Below are 26,586 nucleotides of genomic sequence, written 5' to 3'. Positions count from 1 at the left end.
TCCACAAGAACGATGTTTTCTGAACCCGTTCTGGTTGTGTGTCAACAGATCGTTTTCTTCGAGGTATTTCTAATGTTGGAACACAGTATATTTAATAAAAAGATCTACATTACCATAATTTAAAGACTTTACACTGTGTGTCGACACAGTGGAACGTCATTATTACTATCACACAGCCAGTGATGTACAGAATTTAAAAGCTAACAAAATTATCTTCTAATAAACTGAAATCAAATCTGCTACTCAAGAATTTCTGAACGTGTAAGAAACTGGAGCGTGTATGTGTGTGTCTGTGTATTGGAGAGAGAGAGATTTGAAAGTCCTTAAGTATATGTCACCGTATGAAAAAAGGATAAGCAGTTAACTAACGGACAGACTACTGCAGAATTGCCGGCCTCGATGTTTCGTTTCGACAGTATTCCTTGCTAAAGAGAAAATCTGGAGCTGAAATTCGTGTTAAAATTCAGCATGCAGTGAGATGAAAGACTGGGCGCGATATGGTTCAAACACTTGATAGATGAGAACACTAATATGTCCTAGATGAGCCTCATAATGTTCGCCCTCGAGCTGCTTCCATAGTACGCAACAAGAAAACTTTAATATTCTTGCTGGACTCGTACATCGGATCGAGATGATGCTCCAGCTTTGGCCACCCAGAGTTGTTCGGTTTCACTTCTCCTCTGCCGGCAAAATACACTGCCCGTCAGTTGGCAAGACACTATGGCGGCGTAACCTAGGAGGAAAGAGTGCGCACGCTTGCTCTTCGTTTTTCTCTGGGCTTCCTATTTGTGGCTTCATCTGTACACTGCTAACGGTTCTTGGATTTCACCTTTCGGATTACCTTCGTTTTGCGTGTCGTATTTGTATAGTTTTGCCGTCGACCTCTCGGTCCTCTCGGCCATTCATTGGTTTTAGAGAAACCGACTCGTTGCACTCCATCGTCTGGGTAATGCGTTACTGGAGAAATAGCTGAGGAGTTCATAAGAGAAATCAATCTGTCAATGTGGATGAATTTCTAACTACATGCAATAGGACTTCAAGCGATACAGGAATTTTATTCTAACTTGGGCTATCGAAATTTTTGTGCTCTTTGGGTCAAACGCTAATTGACCGGACACAAAGTTGAGAGAAGTGAGCTTTCGAAATGGAGAAGACGATTTTCGACGAGTATTGTGACACGTGATGACAGCTGGGTCCATCGTTACGACCATGATACCTATGACGTGACACAATTGAATTCATCATCAAAAATAAAGCAAGGGCAGTACGAGATACTGAGAAAATTATGAGATGTAGATGTATTTCATTCTGGTTGATTTTCTCAAACTTGGACAGGCCATAACACACGGTCCAGTCATATTAATGTTACCATCACCTGTGTTCAATGTCAACGTGCTGTAAAGAGTGACAGGCGGTGGGTGGCAGCACTAGCAATGGAGAATATATGAAGCGTGTCTAGGGGACACGGCAAAACTGTGCAATCGTTGTCGTAATGCGGCAAAGGCGGTGATTTATCCGACGTCCAAAAGGGCGTGATCATTGGCTTTCGGAAAAGGTTGGAAGCATTTCCGAAATGGTTAAATTTCTTAACTGTTCGTATGCCGCTGTGGTTAAAGTATACTGTGCATGTCAAAATGGCTCGAAAACCGGCACCGAGGTAACTGTGGTACACCATGGGCCGTAGATGACAGGGGTGAACGACAGGTGCGGAGATGTGTACGAGCCAAGAGACGTTCAACAGTTGAGCAACTGACTGCTCAGATGAACCAAGGGACTACCAATAGCGTCTGTTTAAGGACCGTTCAGCGAACGTCGCTGCATATGGACGTCTGCAGCACGCGCCCGATTGATGCACACATGCTGACTGCTATTCATCGGCGACGAAGGCTGGAATTTGAACGCCAGTACCGCAACTGGACGTCCACTGAGTGGCGGCAGGTGGTAATTTCAGGTGAATCTCGTTTTATGCTCCATCAGCGTGAACCACCTGAAAGCAAACACCTTGCAACAGTCGTTGGGAGGGTCCTGGCCGGAGGAGGGAGCGTTTTGGTGTGATACTCACCAGGTCACCAAACTCCCCGGATTCAAACCCATTCGAGAATCTATGACCACCTCGATCGAGCTGTTCGCGTCATGGAGCCTCAACCGAGACACCTAGCGTAGCTCACCACGGCACTGGAGTCGGCATGAGTCCACATCCCCGTCGGTACCTTCCAGAACATCACTGATTCTCTTGTTGCAGGTAAGGCAGCGGTCCGCGCTGCAAAATGGGGCTATTGAGGCTTTTGTCTGCTGGTCAAATTAATGTGACTGGACAGTAGTTACCCGCTACATCCAGACATTTTTGAAGCTGCGTAGTCCATTGCACGACAGACGCCCTAGGAATATCGTAATGCAGCATAATAATGCGGTGCCTCACACTGCTTGTATTTAGTCGAGAAAGTCATCGTAACCTTCTCTACGGTCTCGGCCTAGTACCTTCCACTACCATCTTTTGGGTTCTGTCCAACGGCAAATGCGATGCCAACACTTTAAGACGCCGGATGGGATCCGGAAAGTGGGGTGTGTCAGTGTCTTTGGTCAGCAAGAACGGACTTCTATAGCAACAAAATTTTCAAACTTACACAACAATGAAAAAAAGTGTACAAAGAAATGGCGAACAAATGACAAAGTGATAGAAAGTCTGATAATGTATTGTATAGGTTCAAATAACTTACGGGAATGCAGCCAGTTGAAGCCTTTGACACCCTCTGATAATTCGAAAGGCGCACACCCTGTCATTTTAAAGGCAAAAATGCAACGAGAAAATGCTGTGCAAGGAAATTTCCTAGAAGACTGCTTTCTCGTTAAGTTTGTGCCTCAAAAATGGGCAGGGTGTACAGCTTTCGAAATATCGACAGGCGCGAAATGCGTCACCTGGTTACATTCTTGTAAGTTGTTTCAAATCTTATACGCCACGAGAAACTCAATTTTCAAATACCGTATGTACCTTGTTTCTAAAAATTAATATCCATAACAATGGATTGCTCATTACTTTCAGCATGGCACTCGTATAAGATTGCTATTCAGTACAGGAATCGACAGAAAGGAACTTCAACCAACGAAAACAGCTACATTCGTCCTCTCCCTCTCCCCTCCAAAAAAGATAAAAAGATACATGTCTTTATCGGCTACTCTTCTGTATTTGAAATATTCCCTAAAGATAAGCCCTACGAGGCAAATTATATGATGACGTGTCGCCTGGTCGAGTGAATCACGTTTCTTGGTACATCCGGTCGACGACCGTGTCCGGATACGCCGACATTCAGGCGAATGTCTGCTTGAAACCTGCGCTGCATTACGGACGCATCCCGTTGGGGACAATAGTATATGATGGTGGACATTCACCTGGTTTCCATGAGATCTGTGGTAGTAATCGAAGGCACCAATGATAGCTGTGGACTACGTGAAAATTATTGCGGACCACCTGTATCCCTTCATCGTGTCGCCTTCCCTAAGGGCGATGCCATCTTCCAGCCGGATAATCGTCAATTTCACAAGGCTATAATTGAGCTCCAGTGATTTGAGGATCATGGTAGTAAACTCACGTTGATGTCTTACCCATCAAGCTCGCCAAATTGGAACCAGATCGACGCTATAGGACGTTAGCTCCGCGCCCACGAATCGCCGGCCTGTAACTTATTTGAACTGCGAGATCTGTGCGTAGGCGTCTGGTGCTACATGCCTCCAGAATCCGACTAAGGACTTGTCGAATGCATGCCACGTGTAATCGCTACTGAATCCAAAAGGTGGACCAACTCGCTACGAAGCAGGTGGTCATAACGTTTTGGTTCATCAGAAAATCTGAAGACGCCTTTATTGGTACATGTGTTAGGTAGCACCGTTGTTAATACAGTGGACCCGGATTCGGGAGGAGCTTTTTGCAAATCGACATTTGGTAATCGAAATTCAGGTTTTCGTTTGTTTCCTTAAATCGAAGTGTCCAAAACGAACAAGTGCCTAGTCTCTAATGACTGTGTCATAGTGAGACGTAAATCCTAATCACCCTACTTCTGGTACATCAGTACTCCAATAGCTATCGTACGATGTGTGGCGGTGGGTACACAGTGTGATTTCCTTCCTCCATTCGCTGATGGTAAGCTGGAAGGAGAATGTCGGTAGCCCTCTGCTTGAGCCCGAATTGCACAGCCACATCTACGGCTATTTTCTGTCAGCCACGTTATGATGTGAGATAGAGGGTACTTTGTGTACCACTGTTAGTTACCACGTTTTAGTTTGTCACGAATGGTCCACGTAAAGAAAGACTGTTGAAAGCTTTTATCTTTATCGTCTTTTCGCGAGGTGTACGTAGGAGGCAGCAATTATTGTTTGACTTTTCTGGAAACGTCCGCTCTCGAAAATTTGACAATATACTACAATATGATGCACAACGTCTCTCTTGTAACGCCAGCCACTAGAGTTGGATGAGCATCTCTGTGACGCTTTCGCGCTTACTAAATGAACCCGTGACAAAATACACTGCCCTTCTTTGGATATTATTCATTTATTCTATCTGGTAAAAGATGGCAATAAAACACTGTATTGTGGACAACCAGTTTCGGTAAACTATGTTACCATCAAGATCTGTAATAACATTACAAAAGGTACTACAAACTGTTTAACAAATAACGCCAGATTAACCCATAGAGGAATCAGTGACAACATACCTTCGTACAGGTTATTATATCTTGTGCCAGATGCACACAAAATCTTTCCATTAAATCATCAGATACACAACATATGACATGAATGATGTGTTGGCACGTCAAAAGTAAAAGTTAAAATTACTATGTACGCAAATCGCCACAACATTGCATCCATACGATCACACGTCATGCCTACTAGGGCGCCACAAGACAACAACCAATGCATGAGATGAACTGATAACAAGTACGACAGGCGTCGCTGCAGTGCATAGTTTCTGCCATTAAAAGTCAAATACGGAATTGAAAACCAACCATGATTCCAAATATAAAAGTTCTAAAATGCTAAAAGAACTTCTTGATGACTTCTTCCTGACAAAACATAGTTACGACATCTTATGCATCATATTTACGATAAATGCATTATATCATCACAAAACCGCAAGTACCTTTATGACAGCATAGCTAAGTAAGTGCAAATATAAATACTAAAGAAAATTAAAATTTTTCAAACATTACAAAAAGAAATTAGGCTGAATGCCAAAAAAACTTTTAGGAAATTATCAAAAGAGTTCAACCCAAAGTCTGGAGCTAGCGCAAATAACCTTAAAATTTCACTATTATTGTGAAACACACCATGCTTAGAGCACGAAAAGGTTAGGCGATGTGATTGCCTATATCAAAACTATAATTACTACGTGGCATGCCAACAGAAAGCGATCAAAAATGGTTACAGCCCGCTTCTCAGATTGAAGACATGGACGTCTGCAGCCAAATAATACTGAACAAAAAACAAAACTTGATCCTGAATCACAACCTTATGAAAGCTCATTCGTTTTGTTATATGAAAATAAATGACGAACTAATATACAACGATGCCTACGAACATTGTCATGTAGCCAACTATCTTCCTTCATCCATCAACCTACACAAAGGTAATCCATTGTGGATGGAACTTTGAATAACTCACATCATTCGCCAGAGATCCAGCATGGGCTCAAATAATTAATACTAGACTACTTGGAGACTATCCTTAATAAATCGTTCTATTACGCCATTGTAGCTCGAAGTCCACGTGCGTCAGCATATAGGCGCGGGTACTAAAGAGCAAACCACACCAAATACTCAGCGCCTGCTTGCAGCGAGGCAAAACTGCCTTCTACCCGAAGAGTAGAAGGCTATAAATTTGCTAGATACCTAGTTATGAAATATATCATCGTTCATGCGACTTATATACCCCTACGTAGCTTGAGGACTCCGTTCAAACCGTACTTGGCTAAGAAGTTTCTCTTCTCCTAAGAAAGTAAATACAGATCGCCCCTTCATACTCAGTATGAGTAAACTAATATATATATATATATATATATATATATATATATATATATATATATATGTGTGTGTGTGTGTGTGTGTGTGTGTGTGTGTGTGTGTGTGTGTGCGCGTGTGCGTGTGTGAGTGTGAGTGTTGTTGTTGTGGCCTTCAGTCCGAAGTCTGATCTTGTGCAAGCCTCTTCATCTCCAAATAACTTACTGCAACTTACATTCTTTTGAAACTGCTTTCTGTATTCATCTCTTGGTCTCCCTCTACAGTTTTGACACTCCGGATTTCTCACAATACTAAATCGATGATGGGAACGTGTCCCATCAACTGATCCCTTCTTTTAGTCAATGTGTGCCACAAATTTCTTTTCTCCTCAGTTCCATTCAATAACTCCTCATTAGTTACATGATTTAACCATCTAATCTTCAACATTCTTCCATTCTCTTATTGCCTGAACTTTTTATAGTCCGCGTTTCACTTCCGTACAAGGCTATACTCCAGACAAATACCTCCAGAAAAGATTTCCTAACATGTAAATGTGTATTTGCAGTTAAAAAAAATTTCTCTTCTTCAGAAACGCTTTCCTTTCAATTGCCATTCTGTACTTTGTATCCTCTCTATTTCAACTATCATCCGTTATTTTACTGCCCAAATAGCAAAACTCTTTATCGCTTTCAGGATCTCGTTTCTTAATCTAATTGTCTTAGCATCGCCTTATTTAATTGGACTACGTACCATTACTCTTGTTTTGATTTTGTTGATCTTCGTCTTATATCCTCCTTCCTACATACTATCATTTTGGTGCCTCCTGGTCTCTTCCACGTATACAACGTTTTACCATGATTCGTAAGCGAAGTATTAGGAATGACTAAATCATGATCTGTGCAAAGTTCTACCAGACGGCTTCCTCTCTCATTTCTTTCCCTGATCCATATACATCTACTATTTTTCCTTTTCTTCCTATTCCTTTATCCAATTCTATCACAAACTCAATGAAGTTTTTGTCTCCCTAAATCATCTGAATAATTTATTTTATCTCACCCTACATTTCTACAGTCTCTTCATTATCTGTGGTGCTAGCTGGCATTTTACTGTCGTGTATGTTGGCTTCCTGTCTATCATGGGTACGAGAATGGTTCACTATGTTCTTCATAGTACCTTACCAGCATTCCTATTTTCTTATTCACTTATTATCTCACTGCTGTCTGGGGCGTCTCCAGACACGTCTCCGCTGGTCATCATGCCTCAGTTCGATGCAGGACTCATCACTGAATACAGTTCTACTCCAGTCATCGAGATGCGACCATCATGATGCTATAAACAGAACCTGGATTCATCCGAAAAAATGACGTTTTGCCATTGGTGCACCCAGGTTCGTCGTTGAGTACACCATCGCAGGCGCTCCTGTCTGTGATACAGCGTCAAGGGCAACGCAGCCGTGGTCTCCGAGCTGATAGTCCATGCTTCTGCAAACGTCGTCGAACTGTTCGTGCAGATGGTTGTTGTCTTGCAAACGTCCTCATCTGTTGACACAGGGATCGAGACGTTGCTGCACGATCCGTTACAGCCATGCGGATAAGATGCCTGTTATCTCGACTGCTAGTGATACGAGGCCGTTGGAATCCGGCACGGCGTTCCGTATTACCCTTCTGAACCCACCGATTTCACCTCCTTACACGAGGCATCACAACAACGTTTCACCAGGCAACGCCGGCCAACTGCTGTTTGTGTATGAGAAATCGGTTGGAAACTTTCCTCATGTCAGCACGTTGTAGGTGTCGCCACCGGCTCCAACCTTGTGTGAATGCTCTGAATAGCTAATCATTTGCATATCACAGCATCTTCTTCCTGTCGGTTAAATTTCGCGTCTGTAGCACGTCATCTTCGTGGTGTAGCAATTTTAATGGCCAGTAGTGTACATCACACCTACCGCTTTCCGTCCCATTTGTATAATTCATTCGTGGTGCGTCGTTTTTTTTTTCTTCTGTCTTAGAGTGAACGTACTAATTCTTCGTGTCTACATATTTGCAGTCCTCTGCCGCTGTAGGGCTCTAAATCGTAGCGTGTAACATGGCGTTGTATGACGTAAGTAGACCAGTGCGTGAGTAATAGAGTGCTGTAATCGAGTTTTGAAATGAAGAACTCGTTTACACATAGAGCACCCTCTCCTTCAACGTGACGATGCCAGACTACACACGAGCGCTGCGACATCTGCAACCAACGCCTTGAGTTCACAGTCATCTATCATACCCCACACAGTCCTGACTTGGCCCCATCCGATTTTCGACTGTTTTCAGAACTTAATAAACACCTTTGAGGACTTCACTTTGACGTTGATGAAGCGGTACAAGTAGAGGTAAGGCTGTGGCTCGGTCAACGAAGTCAAACATTCCACAAAGACGGTGTCAACAAACTGGTCTCTCGTTGGTAGAAATGCGTTCGCCGCCAGGGTGGCTGTGTTGAGAAATAAACAAGCAGACATGAAGAAAAAACGTACAATGTTAATAACGTCTATTTTGTTTAAAAAGCTTTATGAGTTTTCACTTAAAAACTCAGAGGCATTACTTTTCAGTACGCCCTCATATAAACCTCTACTCATCTGACTGGAACTTGCCACTGAATTTCACTCTCCCATGGTTTTGATGGTGTTTCCAATAAAATATTAGATTTGTTCCCATATAATAAGCCTGGTCTTATCTGAAATACTTAATGCATTATTAACTCAAGGCATTTTTCCAGAGAGACTGAAATATGCCGTTGTTAAACCCCTCTTTGGGAAAGGTGATATTAACCTCTGCAGACCACAGTTTGGGTTTCGGAAAAGTAGCTCTACCGAGAATGCCATTTATATTTTCACTCGCCAAATTTTAGAAGCATTAAATGATAAAATTATACCGGATGGTATTTTCTGCGACCTATAAGGCATTTGACTGCGTGAATCACAGTATTCACCAAGATAAATTGAAGTTTTATAGGATTGTTGGTACAGCCAATCAGTGGATAATATCTTATGCAACCAAACAATGCAGAATGATATACTCAATAATTCAGCCAATATAGTCCAGGGACGTAATTCTGACTTGGTTTCTGCAAGGCCCAATCTTAGGTCCACTGTTGTTCCTTATACCCAAAAAAACAGGTTTTCTTTTTTAAAGCTATATATTTTCAAACTGCTTACGAAACAACCTTATCTCCTTCAAATACTCTCCATCTCAAGTAATACATTTGTCCCACTGGTGCTTCCGCCGTTCGAATCATTTTTTGTAATCTTCTTTAGAAATGACTGCCAGCTCCTCCCTCGTTTTTTCTTTACTTCTTCAGTCTTGTCAAATGGGTGTCCTTTCATGGCCCTTTTCATGCGTGGAAATAAGAAAAAGTCGTATGGAGCCAGATCAGGCGAATAAAGTGTGCGGGGCAGCAGAACCACACCAATTTTAGCCCAAAACTGTCCAACAGCGATGGCTGTGTGTGCAGGTGCTTTGTCGTGGTGGAAGAACCAGTTTCCTGTCTGCCACAAATCGGGTCTTTTTTGACGAACACCGAGCTCCAAGATAACCCAATAATCTCTGACAGCTGATCAATTGTCTGTCGACGGTCTGTGAGCGCAAGCTCTCCAATTTGTTCAATATTTTCGTCGATTCGGGCAATTGACGCATATCCAGAACGAGGTTCGTCATCAGTCGACATGTCACTATTTTTAAATCGAGCAAATCACCCGTACACTTGAGTTTTTCCCATAGCTTCACCTTGGTAATCTATCTTTAACATTAAAACAGTCTTAGAAGCATTTTTACCGAGTAGAGAACAAAATTTCACAGCTGCACGTTGATCACTTAAATTTTCAATCATAAAAAGCGAAACAAGGACAGAAAAGAGCTAGCAAAAACTATAACCGCAGATGAACACAACAAGCCAGGTCGCCAACACAAGCGGCACTGGGTAATGAGTTGCGCTAAACACGCCTAGCGGCAGAAATGTGTACTACACAAGTTCCGCCCACGGCAATGCTATTCCGGTGTTTTTTGGGCATCACCTCTTATATGTAAAAGATCTTCCGTCTAATATATAACAAGCAACATAGTTCTTTTGCAGATGACACTAATATGGTGATTAATCCAAGCATACATACAGAAACAGAAGAAATGGTAAACACGGTTCTTAAAAGTATCGTTGACAGCTTTTCTGCGAATTTCAGAGTTCCTAAAACAACTTACTCCAACCACATTTGCATTTAGAATCATTGCAAATCTTGGGGAGAGACATATCAATAAGTTGACATACTTTGCATACTTTCATTCAATAATGTCGTTCTGGGGTAACTCATCTTTAAGAAAGAAAGTCTTCATTGCTCAAAAACATGTAAGAATAGTGTGTGGTGCTCCATCTGTTTAAGAAGTTGGGCTTTCTGACTACTGCTTCACATTATATTTGTTCCCTCATGAAGTTTGTTGTAAATAATCAAAAATGGTTCAAATGGCTCTGAGCACTATGGGACTTAACATCTGAGGTCATCAGTCCCCTAGAACTTAGAACTACTTAAACCTAACTAACCTAAGGGCATCACACACATCCATGCCCGAGGCAGCATTCGAACCTGCGACCGTATCAGTCGCGCTGTTCCAGACTGAAGCGCCTAGAACCGCACGGCCACACCGGCCGGCTGTAAATAATACACTACAGTTCAAAAGGCGCAATGATGTATATAACTACAATGCCAGAAGGAAAAATGACATTCATTACTCTACGCTAAAGTCGTATTTAGCACAAAAATGGATGCATAATGCTGTAAAACATTTTTTTGGTCACTTACCCAGCGATATAGAATGTCTGACAGACAGCAAAGTAAAATTTGAAAACAAACTGAACAAGTTTCTCCTTGACAACGCTTCCTATTCCATAGAATAATTGCCATTATTGTAATGTGTTGAGGGTGGCGGGTAGGAATTACTAACACCAATATATTTAAAATAAATAAACAAATAAAATAAAAAAACTTATAAATATTCAGTATGTAGGCATATTAACAAGTTAATTTGCGATGTGAATATAAAATGACTCATTCCCCACCATTACGATTTATCGTGCAAATGATGCATGGAACATGAAAATAAGTAACTAATTGCCACTAATCTAACTTCAAACTATCCGTTTGCGTTTTAAATTTTCTAACCTGCCTACACGATTAAGGGATCTAATATTCCACGCTCTGACCCGCAGAATGCCAGTTTTATTTCTCCCGATGACGACGTCTTCCTGTGTAGTGCCATCCCCTCCTCTCGGAGATCCAAATGAGGGACTATTTTACCTCCGCAATGATTCACCCAAGAGGGTGCCATCATCATTTAACCATATAGCAGAGCTGTATGCCCCCGTGAAAAATTACGGCTGTAGTTTCCCCTTGCTTTCTGCCGTTCGCAGTACCAGCACAACAAGGCCTGTTGGCTAATGTTACAGGACCATATCAGACAATTATTCGGACCGTCGCCCTGCAACTACTAAGAAGGCTGCTGCCCCTCTTTAGGAACCGCACATTTATCTGGTCTCTCAACAGATACGCCTGCGTTGTGGTAGATATATGGTGGTTTTTTTAGTGTCCGTATTCTTACAGGCGATAGTGTTGGACAACACTAGAAAGGAAGTCCAAGAAACTTATGTCCGAAAACAAATACGTTTTGAGAGATATTGTTGTACTAACTCTGTTATCAGCACAAGAGACATACTGGAGGCTGGAGTCACGATGCATTGGGCTGACACGGTTTAACCCCGCATCTAGCGATGATAATGGGCTTAATTGGGCGAGGAATACAGTCCGGAACTTCGTTTAGGTATGCATGTGCAGCTAAAGCCAAGCACTCATGACTAGATGCCGAAAAGTTACCACATCTCGGGACTGCTGATCACTTATTTTCACCCGCTGTTCCAAATAGTCTCGGACCTTTTCTATGAGATTACGATCGGGTGGTTTAATGGGCCAGTCAAGGTTTGATATACTGCCTCTGTAGTCGTCAGACTTGGACCGTATGAGCACTGCTTTGTGAAAATGGCTGTCGTCATAATACCCTGGTTCATTTTCATAGCAACATGAACGAGTGAGAACAGTTTATGGAACAAAAAACACACCAACAACAACACAGAATTCTCGCTTTACTATGGAGGTGGAAAACATGGCTGCTTTCCCTTCCTTGATATATTGGTTAGAGTAAAGGCTGATGGTACTCGTAAATTGGGATATTCCGTTAATGGAAACCGAACTCACAGTGCTTTGTATAGGCTGACAGTTGACCTCTTCCGATTTAGCGCGCAGGGGTACATCGGACCTTGATCCATAAGGTCCATGTCCTCTCATATCGTGAAAGTTTGTCAGCTGAGTTAGCCCATCTAGAAGTCACCTTTCGCTAGAGTAGCTATAGAGAAAGGCAGGTCAGACGCGCGTTGCACTATCGATCAACCGTGATGAAAATAAGGAAATGACACATAAATATACGGCCTTTTTGCCTTACCTAGGTAGTCGTATTCTACAAAAATACAATGTGAAGTGTGTTTTACGTCTACTATCTCAGACCAGGCCCTTTTAGGGTCTGTGAAATATGCTCGTCGGTTGCGTAATGCCCGTGTCTGTCGCATCCCGTGCAGTGTTGGCATGTCATATACTGTTCAGACCACCAGAACCATGTAGACGCGAGCAAGTCTGCTTTTGCAGAACATTACCTTGGACTACAACAACACAGAGATTCTGGCGTGCGCTTCCACCTATTCTTTAGTGCTGTTAAGGACTCATTTGAGATTATATTAGCTCGTGACCTCATAAGCAGAGACGGAGGTTTTTGATAAATTCTGCTTGGAATCCTACTCTCTCTCTAGTAAAACAGCACAGTGGCAGAGTTAATGCTACTTCCTCACACGTTGATAATTAATATTCACTTCCGACGTTGTCTTTTCTGTGTGATGGCGCTAGTTGTTTACGGTGTGCGTGTTGTCTTTCTACATAAGCCATATCATGGTTCTTTACTGGCGTGACCCCTCCTACCGAGGGTGTAAACTTCCTTGCACCGCGCTCTCTAGTTGCATATACGGTGTGTTCACCTATCGAAATACAATCTAAGACAGAAAACATGCACCACGAAGGAATTATCGAAATTGTACGGAAATCGGTAGGTATGGTGTACATTTACAAACAAATGATCACAATTTCAGAAAAAATGGATCATTTATTCAAGAGAATGAGCTTCCCAAATTGAGCAAGGCAATGACGCGTTGGTCCATGTCTGGCCCTTATGCAAGCAGTTATTCGAATTGACATTGATTGATGGAGTTGTTGGATGTCCTTCTAAGGGATATAGGGCCGTATTTTGTCCAATCGGCGCGTTAGATCATCAAAATCCCGAGCCAGTAGGAAGGCCCTACCCATAATACTCCAATAGTCCTCACTTGGGGAGAGATCCGGTGACCTTGCTGGAGAAGGTAGGATTTGGAAAGCAGTAGAAACTCTTACAGTGTGCGGGAGGATATTACGTTGCTGATATGTAACCCCAGGAGTGCTTGCCATGAAAGGCAACAAAACAGGTTGTGGAATATCGTCGACATGCCGCTGTGCTGTAAGGGTACGGCATATGACGCCCAAAGGGTTCTACTATGAATTTAAATGGCAACTCAGTTCATCACTCCTGGTTGTCTGCCCGAATGGTGGCCGACATTCAGGTTGGTATCCCACCACTGTCCAGGGCGTCTCTAGACACGCCTTCGCTAGTCATCGTGGCTCAGTTCGAAGCGGGAATCATCACTGAAGACAATTCTATTCCAGGCCGAATGTGCCCGAGGCCAAACAGGCTTGTTGGTGACAGAGGTCAATGGTAGACGGCGCAAGGGGTGCCATGAACTCAGCCGCCTTTCTTTGAGCTTCCTATGAATGGTTCTTGTGGTCACTGAAGCACCAGTTGCACGTCGAATCGATGATAGTGGTGAATCCGGGTCCCTGAGTTCCTCTCTGACGATTCCTCGGCCATCTTGTTCTGTCGTCTCTCTGGGTCTACACTGTTCGGCCATGCTTCACCCATTCCTGCCAACATAGTCAAATAGTGGAATCGCTCCTATTCAGATGTCGAGCGATTCGCCGACTACTCCAACCAGCTTCTTTGAGCTCAACTACGCGTCCTTTCTCAAATGTTGACGTCTACGTGTGTTCAGGTTTGTTAATATCAGGAACTGCGTGCTCCACGACCATTTTAATAAGACGTTGACACCTGCCTGTATTGAGGTTTGTTAACATCAGGAACTGCGTGCTCCACGACCATGTTAATAAGAGACATCTGCCTGTATTCAGGTTTATTAACATCAGGAACTGCAGTCCTCCACGACCATGCTAATAAGATCCAAGGCAGCGGGAAGGACAGCATCGGTCGTAAATTTTTAGTCTGCTTAACTCAGATCGTTTTCAACTACTGTGTAGCTATCTTCAGCGCAATTAAATTCAAGTCATGATGACTCATCGTAAATAAAATCGCACATGGTATCACTTTGCCATTACAAATAACAGTCTCTATAATGGCAAGGTGGTACCGTGTGCGATTTTATTTACGATGACTCATCGTGACTTGGTTATAGTTGCACTAAAGACAGATACACAGTAGCTCACATCTATATGTATTAAACAGATTTAAAATTTAGGACCGATGCTGCCCTCGCTCCTGTCTTGAATCTGCGTATATCGTTCGCATGGCTTTCTGCGAGGCGTAGTTACCGTTCAAATGAGTACACGGAATGAAATTCGCAAAGACTTTATGCCCTGGTATCGACATGTCCCCTGTTTACTATCCTTGTCAGCTGCGCGGTGAAATAGCGCTGCAGCGTCATGCATTCACCCATCGTCCGCTAAAGTTTATAGTTTTGCATTTTCCGTCAATAACTGTATGAATATCAATTTGTGACCGAGATCGATAACTCCTTGGCGGTGCGGTTATTTTTTATTTCTTATTTTTTTTTTTTTCTCCCTCACTGTTGATACGGGAATGGAGCCGGGTCATGACTTCGACAACCGCCGATCTTTCGCCATTTCAAATGAAATGAAAATGTTGAAATATCGGCGGTTGTCTAAGACATCAGCCGGCTGCATTCCCGTAAGTTGTTCGATCATTTCATACGCAGGGACAAACTCAAGTTTCAGATGCTAGTGCGTTGCAGTAAGCGTCCCAAGTATGTGATGTCGTGAAAGCAATATGTTTCATAAAATACTTTCTGATTAGCATCTTAAAACTGGTATTAAGTCACACTTTTCGCAGCCTCTGGAGATTTTTTTCTTCTTCTTTCAGTGCGCAATTCAAGTTGGACACTTCACTTCTCTACCACTCGTTCTACTCAACACCTTGGTAAACTAACATTGTTTTACGCAAGTCAGACCTCTCCGTTCATGGTATGGAAATCACAGGTGTTCACGCAAGTCTTTTCACAGCTTTAATTAAAAGTTGTAAATTCACGATTAAGTGTGTCAAGCATGGCTCCTTATGTTATTAGTATGAAGTAAAAGACTAATGTATCGTTCTCTTATTTTTGTCTCTTCACAGTAGTGCCTTAGTTACATTTATAATCATTTACTTAACGATATATCGTAGTTATGACAGTGTAAGATCAGTTAACTATAGCGATGCATTTCACTGTCAGCTTATATTGCATTTTATTATTGAAAGCAGTGACAAAGGATCGTTTTCATTTCATTCCATGGCGCAGTAAGAATGCTGCCAGGCAGGTTGCTGTAAATAATTTTATGATACCTAAACATGATTAGATCATCGAAACTGGTAAGGAATAAAGATTTATTCCATCAACAGCTCTTGGCAGGTCAGAAATATGACTTTTTCATTTTCTTGCCACTTATTTGCCCATCAAAGCTTGTGTTTATTTTTTAGGTGATCGCTATATTTCTTTGTTCAACACTGCATCAGTTTCCATTTTTTGTATGATACTATGTCACCACGTGTAGTCGACCAAAGGAAAGGACTGTGTCCCGAAATACAGCAAAATGAAGGAGTTTAAGGATTTAGTGACTGCGCAATAAACGTATTTGACAGAGAAATGTGAGAGTTTAGGTTTAGTTATTGGCAACAATAGCAACTGTACAATACTGAGAAGTACCGATCCGAAGCCACCTACAGTGGAATGACAACATAAAACTAATTGTAGGAAAAGCAGATGCCAAGCCGAGATACATTGGAAGAACCTTAAGGTAATGTAATTCAACCAAGAAAGAAATGACTTACAAAACACTTGTCGCACGCATTCATGAATATTGTCATCAGTCTGGGACTCTTAATACGTAAGAGTAAAAGAAGGGATGGATAAGATACAACGTAGAGCGGTACGTTTCCTCACGGGATCGTTTCGTAAGTGCGAGAACTTTACGGAAATGATCAAAAATCTCCAGTGGCAATAGCTGCTAGAGAGAGGCGTTGTGTATGACTGAGAGGATTACTGTTGATATTCCGAAAGCGTACGTTTGAACGGACAAAATCGGAGAAATTGGAGATTATACGGAAGCTTATCGACAATCGTTCTTTCCACACACGATTCACGAATGGAACAGGGAAGAAGGAAAATGACAATGATTCCAGAAGTACGCTCCGCCACACACCCTAATGTGAGTTGTGGAGTACAGGGGTTAATGTAAAGTAGATCGACAATATCAAGGGCCTCGTGTAGATTTCTCAATTCACAAGAAATCATCAGAAGAATCTTCGATGTTATGATGAAATGTAGGTCATGTGGCTCTATACTAAAGGGCAACCATTGGCGCTAATCAATAAAGGATCGAGTGCTCTGAACTTTTGTTGTCAGTTATGAAAACAGTTATTTGAGATGACATTACAAGAGAGGTGTCCTGCGTCACACACAGGTTTGCTGTTACAATCTGGAAAGCGTATGTTTCAAGAAAAGTCAAGCAATATGTAGGGTGGACTGATAAAACTTCGGAGGTTTTCTTAGTATTGTCGAATAAGGGGTTCGTCGCAACGGGTCATTACAGAGTAGTAATTTAATTGTGAATTCTTTGGATTGTTATCCATCTTACCTTTGTTCCTGTGCCAATACCTTCATAACAGTGAAAAATCGTATAATATACAATCACCAAAATGCATAATACAAAACGCAGAGTAACGCAAAAACACTCACACTAGCAAAACGTTTTCTGATATGGCTACAGTAGCTGTGGGAACAGTTTAGGATAGCGTCTTCGTGCCACTCTTTCATTGCATACACTGAACCCATACACAAGCTGCATGTAGGCCAGCTCATCAGTAAATCTTTCCATACAGCTATGTATCACTGTTAACGTACTACCAACACTGCCTGAAAACACAAGCCACAGACAGAACCGAGCAAACTTGAGGGTAAAGTGTAAAGTGGGCGTTACTGTTGTCGACAGCATGTACCGTGAATAAATGAAACCATTTTACTACCCACAAGACACCACTGTATACCTTCCACCAATATTTGAACTGTTGTGCGGATATTTACAGTGCAATACAGATGGGAAGATAAATAAGAGCAAGAAATCAAATGAACTGCAAGTACCTTCGTTATGCCTACCCACATAAAACTCTCAAAATGACCTTTACAGTAAAGTGAGAGAAGTTGGAGTTCATAGTTTTCAACTTTCCAAATGAGCTACACGTATTACAACGTTTAGGCTTTTAAAATGTACAAATGATTTTCCGTACACTGTGCAACAAAATTAAGGGATCACTATTTCTAAACCCAGTAATTGTCTCCAGCTGTGATGCGTAAGTTTGAACTTTGGCTCAAAGGTGCCTAATATTCCTCTGTAATGGTGCAAAAGCGTGGCGACCTGCGACTTCAATTCCCCCCCCCCCCCCCCCCCCCCGGCTCGGAGACGCTTCAAACAGAAAGATGTCGACACTTGCGAAAACAAGGCCACACGTCAGAATTTCATGCGAGCTGTAATATTTGGTTAATGATGTCACATTGGCACCAAATTTCACGACAATTCTGCTCATCGCCACCATAGACATGTTACAGGATAGTAAGGTCGTCACACCCCCTCTTACTCTCATTTCACCCCTTTCTTTTGACACCTCTTGTATGAAGGTCAGAACCGCAACACCCAGCATTCAAATCACGCGCTTTTCTTATGGGTGACAGAGGAAAACATTTCAAACACGCCACCGCTCGGAATCGACACGAAAAGGTCAGAGGTTGTGACGTAAAGGGCGTCAATGAAACTACGTCTTTCCTTGAAGTGTTGATTACCAAACATTTCGCCTTCGATAACAATAGCTCGCAGTGTTATGAGCAACAGGACGATTTTCTTGACAAATTTGGCCACTGCTGCTAACCCCTGTGTATTTCATCCCTACTCTAAGGACACTGAAGGGCTGGAACCCCACTGAACGTGATCGCACACCTTTGGAGAGCAGCGTGACAGCCATACAGGGTGAAACCACTAGGGACCGTTCAAAACAATTCGATGAAATTTGTAACGTGAAGTAGACGAGTGTTTTTATGCTTCTTCGTCCCTCCTTTTTCGCCCCCTCCTGTCGCGTGATCACAAGAGAGATCGACATTGGCCTGTGCGTGAATAAAACGGCAAAGTGCCTCTCTAAGACCACCCAGTTCGGCAATACCCTCAGTGCCACCTACACACCTTTGTTGAGCGCGTTAAAATTATACCTGTCAACAACTTCAACACCAATTCAGCTGCGAGGCTGCTCTAGCGCCTGAGCGTTATGCAACCTCTTCGACTCCTCTAGGTGGAGGTATTAAAACTTCACGCAAGATGCTGCATTTTTCACACATATCATTGTTTATGACGTCATATTTCCTAAACTACAATTATTTCGAGGTTTTTACTCCAACAACGACTGTTTCCTCGCAATAAGGGATATGTGTACCAAGTTTGGTTGAAATCGGTCCAGTGGTTTAGGAGGAGATGTGGAACATATGTACATACATACATTCATACACACAAGCCTTTTTATAATATGTAGGTATACAGAGGCGTATCGACAGTCGTCCTTTCCGTGTGGCATTCGCGGTTGGAACAGGGAGGGGAAGAAGTGATAGTGGTATCCGCAGTACCCAAATCAATCATAGCACTCTCCGCCACACATCATAAGGCAGTACGTGAAGTGCAGATTAAGATACAGATGTGGACAGGTATCACTCCGGAATGCGAGAACAAGACCATCCTGAGTGCGCCACCTCGCTCGGCTGGAGCAGACGTTGAAGTTTATGGTGTTGTTTAATCCTCTATACACCGGAAATAATTAGTTAGAATTAATATTTTCTTATCATGGATAAAACACGTGACAAATTAATATAAGTACGGGTGTCTTGGGAAAAAAGTGTGTTCTAGTATTTCTTTTGAACGTGATTTCACAACGAAACGGCCGGTAAACCAGAGATTGTTCACTTATTGTGGTATTCTGTCTAACAGTTATTATTACTCACCCAGTGTCCAACTCCATATGTCTAGCATATCTATTTTGTACAAAAATCAAACAGTGGGAACTCCATGTAGGAATATCAACAATGTAGGAAAAGACAGTAACTACTTACCGTAAAGAAGGCATGTCAAAAAAGGCACTCATATATAACTTACGGCCACAGCCTTCGTCAGTAAGGAGACACACACACACTCTTGGTTGTGTGTGTGTGTGTGTGTGTGTGTGTGTGTGTGTGTGTGTGAATTTTGTGTGTGTGCGTCTCTCTTTACTGACGAAGGCTGTTGCCGAAAGCTATGTGTGAGTGTCTTTTAATCGTGCCTGTCTGCAACTTGTCGTGGCTTCTTTACGGTAAGAAGCAATCTGCCTTTTCCTACATTGTTGATATCTATTTTGTAGAATGGGTGCGTCTAGCAGTGCTACACAATACACACTTTCTTGATGCTCTCTTTGCACGCATATGTGCTGCTTCATTTACCGATCTACCTAATAGAACGTGTGGTCTGTAACAGCCCGTGTTGTAGTGCTTTAACGCCGGCAGCTGTTGCCGAGTGTTTCTAGGCGCTTCAAATGGTTCAAATGGCTCTGAGCACTACGGGACTTAACATCTGAAGTCATCAGTCCCCTAGAACTTAGAACCACTTAAACCTAACTAACCTAAGGACATCACACACATCCATGCCCCAGGCAGGATTCGAACCTGCGACCGTAGCGGTCACGCGGTTCCAGACTGAAGCGCCTAGAACCGCACGGCCACACCGGCCGGCTCTAGGCGCTTCAGTCCGGAACCGCGCTGCTGCTACGGTCGCAGGTTAGAATCCTGCCTCGGGCGTGGGTGTATGTGATGTCCTTAGGTTAGTTAGGTTTACGTAGTTCTAAGGCTACCGGATTCAAATTGTTCAAATGGCTCTGAGCACTATAGGACGTAACATCTGAGGTCATCAGTCCCCTAGACTTAGATCTACTTAAACCTAACTAACCTAAGGACAGCTCACACATCCATGCCCGAGGTAGGATTCGAACCTGCGACCGTAGCAGCAGCGCGGTTCCAGACTGAAGCGCCTAGAACCTCTCGGCCCCAACGGCCGGCGTCTAGAGGACTGATGACCTCAGATGTTAAGTCCCATAGTGCTTAGAACCATTTCAACCATTTTTGTAGTTTATTTGTTCTTGTTGACGGCGAAACTCATTGATACCCTAACAAGCCACGCAATGACAAGTTCTCTGAACTCTTTCAAACCTGTTCTATCTTCTGCATTAATTTCGCGGAAGAAAAAAAATATCGCACTTTGCGGTTCCACTACATCACTTTCATTGTCACTGTTAGAGGTTACTGGCTTCTAGTCACCTGGCGATTCAGCCAGTAGCTGATATTGCATGTCACTGGTGAGGTCAGCAGCTCGCACATTCGGCTGCTGAATAAGAGGAAAAGACTCGACCTTTACCGGCCAGTGATTGCAGACAGAAACCACACAAGACTATCTTGTTTAGTACGAGAGCTGTATCGTATTAACGAGTTGCGATCTACACTTACGATCAACAAAAGCTGAAGTTCTCTGAAATGTCTAGTCATTAAACAGTAAAATATATAGGATTTAAAAACTCCTTGTTCTAACATTTTCCTTTTGTTTTGTAATGTATCTTGGCTACAAGTTCTTTGCTCTATTTCTGCAAGACACACATCTGATAATGGTCGCGTAGATCGAAACCGGTTGTTTCTGTGGTCTTCATTCCGAAGACTGATATGATGCACCTCTCCGTGCTAGTCTGTCCTGCGCAACTGAGCATCTTCGTCTCGGAATAACTACCGTAACCTACAACCATTTAATCGTGCGTACAATTTTTATCCCTTGGGCTCCATCTACCAATTTTATCTCACATTTTTCCCTCCAATACCAAACTGACAACCCCACACTTACCATCGACAAAAACTGAAGTTCTCTGAACAGTAAAAAGCAAAATCTGTAGACTTTAATCCACTCTTTCACTGCATTTTTTTAATCTTGTGACGTATCTGGCCTAGAAAGTTTTGTTTCATACAGACACATTTGATGATGGTGATATAGATCGGAAACGGTTATAAAATAAAAGGAAACAACTTGCGATCCAGGATTGTATTTAATTCTACAAACTTTAAACAATGGATACTTGTATCCTTCACTGCGATTATATCACATTTCATCGCAAAGTAGTAAATACTTGCAGAGAACGGAACATGAGCTACAACGGTATTCTCAAAGCCAGGGAAGGTGGGAAATGCTTACTATTCACCACCGAATCTGTAGCTGCGTGCTGGAGGTCAGCAACTACCAGCACACGTCATTGTTACGCTAGGACAGTGGCGGTGGTAGGCGGCCTAAAACGAAGATGGCCTCGCACACTAACCACTGTCAAACAAATTATTAGAATTAAGACTGCAATAATTCATGTCATTAGGCATAGCGTCAGATGTATGCAATATGGCAAACAGTCACTCAACAGAACTACTTGTTTAGAATGTTGCTAAGACCAACGAGATTTATTACCGCAGACGTTTCCGGTATACTAGATAGCAGTGAGAATAATACATTCCGTGGAGGAAGTCTCACTTAACGTTCTGTTATCGTAAATGATACTTAATGATTATGTTTCCTTCGTATGAATGACAATTGTTGTGGTTTTTGTTTTTCAGGTGTGTATGTCGACGAAAGACTGAAAGGAGAATGGAGCCCATTGATGTTTGCATGCTCCTTAGGCCATGCAGAAATAGTAGACTGCCTACTGCAATATGGCTCCAATCCCAACTTCCACAAAGGTATCGTCATACATAAATATTTTTCACTTTGACAAAATTTTCTCGACAAGACTTTGTTCATGCGCTGAGTCTAACATTTAAAAAAAATAATGTTTTTAATTTACTCTTGTTATGACATTCTCTTCATTTATTTATGCGTCACGTTTCAGGACACTTTACACCATTGATGGCTACCTGCACTTCTACTAAAGACGAGAAGAAGCTCTTAGAATGTGTGAAGCTACTGGTGTACAGCGGAGCAAACGTAAATGCCATAGACCAGTTCCATCACACGCCCATCATGTACGCGTCGAGGGAAGGCCATGCTGAGATAGTAGATTTTCTCGTCCAGAGGAACGCCAACGTCCACTCAAGAGATAAACAAGGGAGAACAGTAAGTGTTTTGTCGAGGATACGCTCGTAATCTGCCACCCACCAAGGTGGCTGGAGTTAACGTCCCCTTCCAGCCATCAAGATCTAGATTTTCCGTGGTTTCCTTTAACTATCTAACGTAAATTCCTGGCTGGTTGCTTTGAAATGGTTCGCTCAATTACCTTCCCCATCTTTCATCAGTTTAAACCAGTGCTCCGCGCCTAATGACCCAGTCGTCGACGGGACGCTAAACCGTATTTGTCCTTCTTTCCTTTCTTAATACTATGTTCTGTGTGCGTTGCTCTTCTCGCCAGCTTTACCCGATATAATGAAACGAATAAGAGAGGAGTAATTTCATGTCTGTATTTATTTTAGATTACGAAAAAATATGTGAAGAAACAGGCATTGGCCTTGTATATATTTTCCAAAAGTGACAGGATGGTGTAACATATATCTGTATAGGAAGGTTGGAAATAGAGATGTGCTATATGAGTAATTAAACTATCAAAATTCGAATCCCTCTGTAATACACAGGGAACAAAAATAATGTAGTGAGGGTTCTATAATTTTTTTCCGCTGCTGTATGTGGCTCTCCTAGTCTCTCTCCGTAGCAGATGTCACCGTCATGAGTCGGAGCTACGGTACTGACTTATTCGTGTCACGTGACACCTGCAAGTCCTTACGTATGGCAGCATAGATTTGTAGTGAACTTGTAAAAGTTCATGTTTGGTTCAAATATAGGCATCGCGTCCTTCATTTTTGCAGACAGCCCTCACCCCTTCCGAACCTAAATCAGCTTCAGTCAACAACAGTATCTAAATCACGAGGAGATGCGAATCGTCAGTTTAGAGTCCAGTGTTCACTGCACTGAAAAAATTTCTCATTTCGTACGGAGTCTTGGCTGCTGGATTAATTTCTAGTAAATACATACGTGCTTGATGGTTATTTGGTGATGAGAGTCGCAGATCAAAGACTTGGCCTTTTTTACCCCAGAGTCCACAGACTTCATGATACTGATAAGGAAATTGCGATAAAGATCGTAAGAAACTGATTCTTGACGTGCGACGTACGTTTGAGATCAATATGCAAAGTTGCCGGTCTTGCAGTGAGCGACTATGTTTTTAGGAGAGAAATGTGCTTATTTTGATATCACCCCTTTCTACGTCAGTGCTTTTTGTTCAACTCTTGTATGTCCACCACGCATACTTCTGACAAGAAGGCAAAATACCGATCTACGGTTACCTCAACCCCCCCCAAAAAAAAAATTTTCCATCTACCAACTTATTTACGTGAGAGAACAGGTGAAAGCCAGCAAGTCAAGCTGTGAGCAAGGGCGCTCGCGTCGGTCGTATGCTGCCATAGCCCATTAAAACCAAACATCACTGCACTGACTTAACGGATACGTTCGTCCCTTCATTGATTTCTGCGCTTACGTCACGCAGTGTTGCTTGTCTGTTAGCACTGACAATCATTCGCAAACGCCGCTGCTTTCGGTCATTAACTGAAGGCCATCAGCAACTGCATTGTCCGTGTTGAGAGGTGATACTGAAATTTGGTATTTTTGGCACACTTTTCGCACTGTGGATCTAGGAATATTAAATTCCCTAGCTATTTCCGAAATGGATGTCCCATGCCTCTGCTCCAACTGCCATTCCGCGTTCAGTCCGTTAATTCCCGTCCTGCGGCCATAATCACTTGGGAAATCTTTTCACATGAATCACCTGAGTCCAAATGACAGCTCCATCAAAGCACTACCCATTTATACGTTGTGTACGCGATACTACTGCCGTCTGTGTATGTACATATGCCAGTCGGTTGGCTCTGGGCACTATGGGACTCAACATCTTAGGTCATAAGTCCCCTAGAACTTAGAATTATTTGAACCTAACTAACCTAAGGACATCACACACACCCATGCCCGAGGCAGGATTCGAACCTGCGACCGTAGCAGTCCCGCGGTTTCGGACTGCAGCGCCAGAACCGCACGGCCACCGCGGCCGGCCCAGTCGGTTGTATGGGATAAGTACAGAAGGACAGGTGGACGTGACAGAATGGGAGAAAGGAACTGTCGTGTTTGGACGTACCCATAGCCACACCGTGAATGAAGTTGCCTGGTTGGTGGGTGTATGAAAGCGTACGAACTGCGTGCCTACTAGGAATGGTGTACCACTCAACCCTATGTAATGTGGTGTAGAACAATGATTGCAAAAGGACCCGAGGTGAGTGTCAACCCTTGTTAATGACAATCGGTTTCAAATCAAACACAAACTGCTGCTGTCGGTGAATGGCGGTTCCGAGCGAACACTGCGGAAGGAACTGCATGCAGTGTTCATTTGATATCGGGCACCTTTTTAAACACCAGTATTTATAGTGGCATACACAATTTCACGTTTTCATTGCGCCAAGCAATACAGAAACTGGACAGAAGCTGACTGGAGGTATGTGGTATGCTCCGATGAGAAACGATTTTGCCTCTTTTCAAATGATACATGGTGTCAAGCACACCGACGGTCAAATGCGGCGTTGAACCCGAAGTGTGTAGCTCAGGTCTGAGGTGGTTCTACGATGTTTCTCGTCACACGGCTTTGGCCAACTCAATCATGTTATCGTGAACGTGAATTAGTATGTCTATTTCAACATTCTCGATGGCCAAGTGTTGTCATTTCTTACACATTTTCATGAGAAGTACGTTGTGGACACTCTCGTCCTCCAAGATGACAACAGCCATGTCATCCATACACACGTTCCTGGTTTGACTAACTCTCAAGCACAGTATCGCTCTTCCGTTGGCCACTTGATCCCATTGTAAATGTCTGGTACTATTTGGAACAGAAGGTGAAATGTATCAGTCAGTATCACCGCAATTTGTTAGCTCTAAGGGACCTAATCACCAAGGGTGCCGTCAGGTAGGCGTAACATACCTGAGGAAGCTTTTCGGCTCTCTTCTTCATCGAATTGAGGTCATTATCAAGGCTAGAGCCGGTATTAGCTTGATGTCTCCTGAGGATGACTATTTTTTTTTCCAATGTGATTCCATTTATTGTGACCGTCCGGATCTGCCGAGCGCTGTCGGCAAGCAGGGTCCACTCACCTTTGTGAGGGCAGTTGAGGATCTACTTGACTAAGCTCCGGCCACGAAAACTGGCAACGGCCAAGAGGGCGGTGTCCTGACCACATGCCCTTCCATATCCGCAACCAGTGACTCCTGTCAGCTGAGGATGACACGGCGGTCGGTCGGTGCCGTTAGGCCTTCCGAGACCTGTTCAGACGGAGTTTCATTTTGGATTCTCTTTATTACAAGTTTCTGCACAAGAAACACTTTCTGCCGCAATGATCAGTTGCTCCAGAATATAATACTATAGGAGGTTAGTGAATGAAAATAGGAAAAGTGAAATTGAGATTTTCGTCTCCTAATTTTCTGTTATCCGTAATGCAAAAGTGGTACAACTAAGACTTTTAAGAAAATATGTAACATTTGACCTTCTGATAATAACAGAACGCAGAAATCAGTCGCAAGTAATCTGACTTTATTGCAGATTGAAAGAGATATGTGTTTAAGCACAAGTTTGATGTTACCACATTAGGTGATGTCTGGTACATATTTTTCTCATTTGTAATTTTATTTCATTACACCGTATTGTATATGCTTGTATCTTATTCTTTTCTGTTACCTCTAGCAATGATGATTGCTGTTCTATAGCCGAACTCGATCTGCAATAAATTCAAATTATTCGCGACTGATCGCAGCACTCTTCCATTTGTGTATCCAGCCGTCGCTGTACACGGAAGTCGTATGGATCCCGACGTAAATTTGACTTCCAGTTCAATTTTTTATCGACGACACACCTAATAATTTAGGATAATATGTTTAGTTTATTAATTTATTCTCGCACATTGTTTCTAATGGTGTGGACAGTCTTGTAAAGTACGGAATTGCATGTACTGCGTTGTGTGTTTAGGTTTGATTATAATAGCTGCACCTTTAGCGAAG

At 42.7% G+C, this 26,586-nt stretch overlaps 1 protein-coding gene across 1 annotated transcript in view; it reads left to right on the top strand.

Annotated features, from left to right (window-relative positions):
- LOC126184233 (inversin-like) overlaps positions 1-26,586 on the top strand; it is a 135,982-nt gene that overhangs the window by 64,401 nt on the left and 44,995 nt on the right. Inside the window, exons 4-5 of the mRNA XM_049926603.1 lie at positions 22,122-22,244; positions 22,394-22,617. Of these exons, the coding sequence (XP_049782560.1) occupies positions 22,122-22,244; positions 22,394-22,617 (347 nt within the window). The remainder of the gene's footprint in view (positions 1-22,121; positions 22,245-22,393; positions 22,618-26,586) is intronic.

The sequence above is a fragment of the Schistocerca cancellata genome, chromosome 4 (genome assembly GCF_023864275.1).
Source record: "Schistocerca cancellata isolate TAMUIC-IGC-003103 chromosome 4, iqSchCanc2.1, whole genome shotgun sequence".
NCBI lineage: Eukaryota > Metazoa > Arthropoda > Insecta > Orthoptera > Acrididae > Schistocerca > Schistocerca cancellata.
The sequence above is the reverse complement of the archived record's forward strand: the minus strand, read 5'-3'. Positions and strand labels throughout refer to the sequence as shown.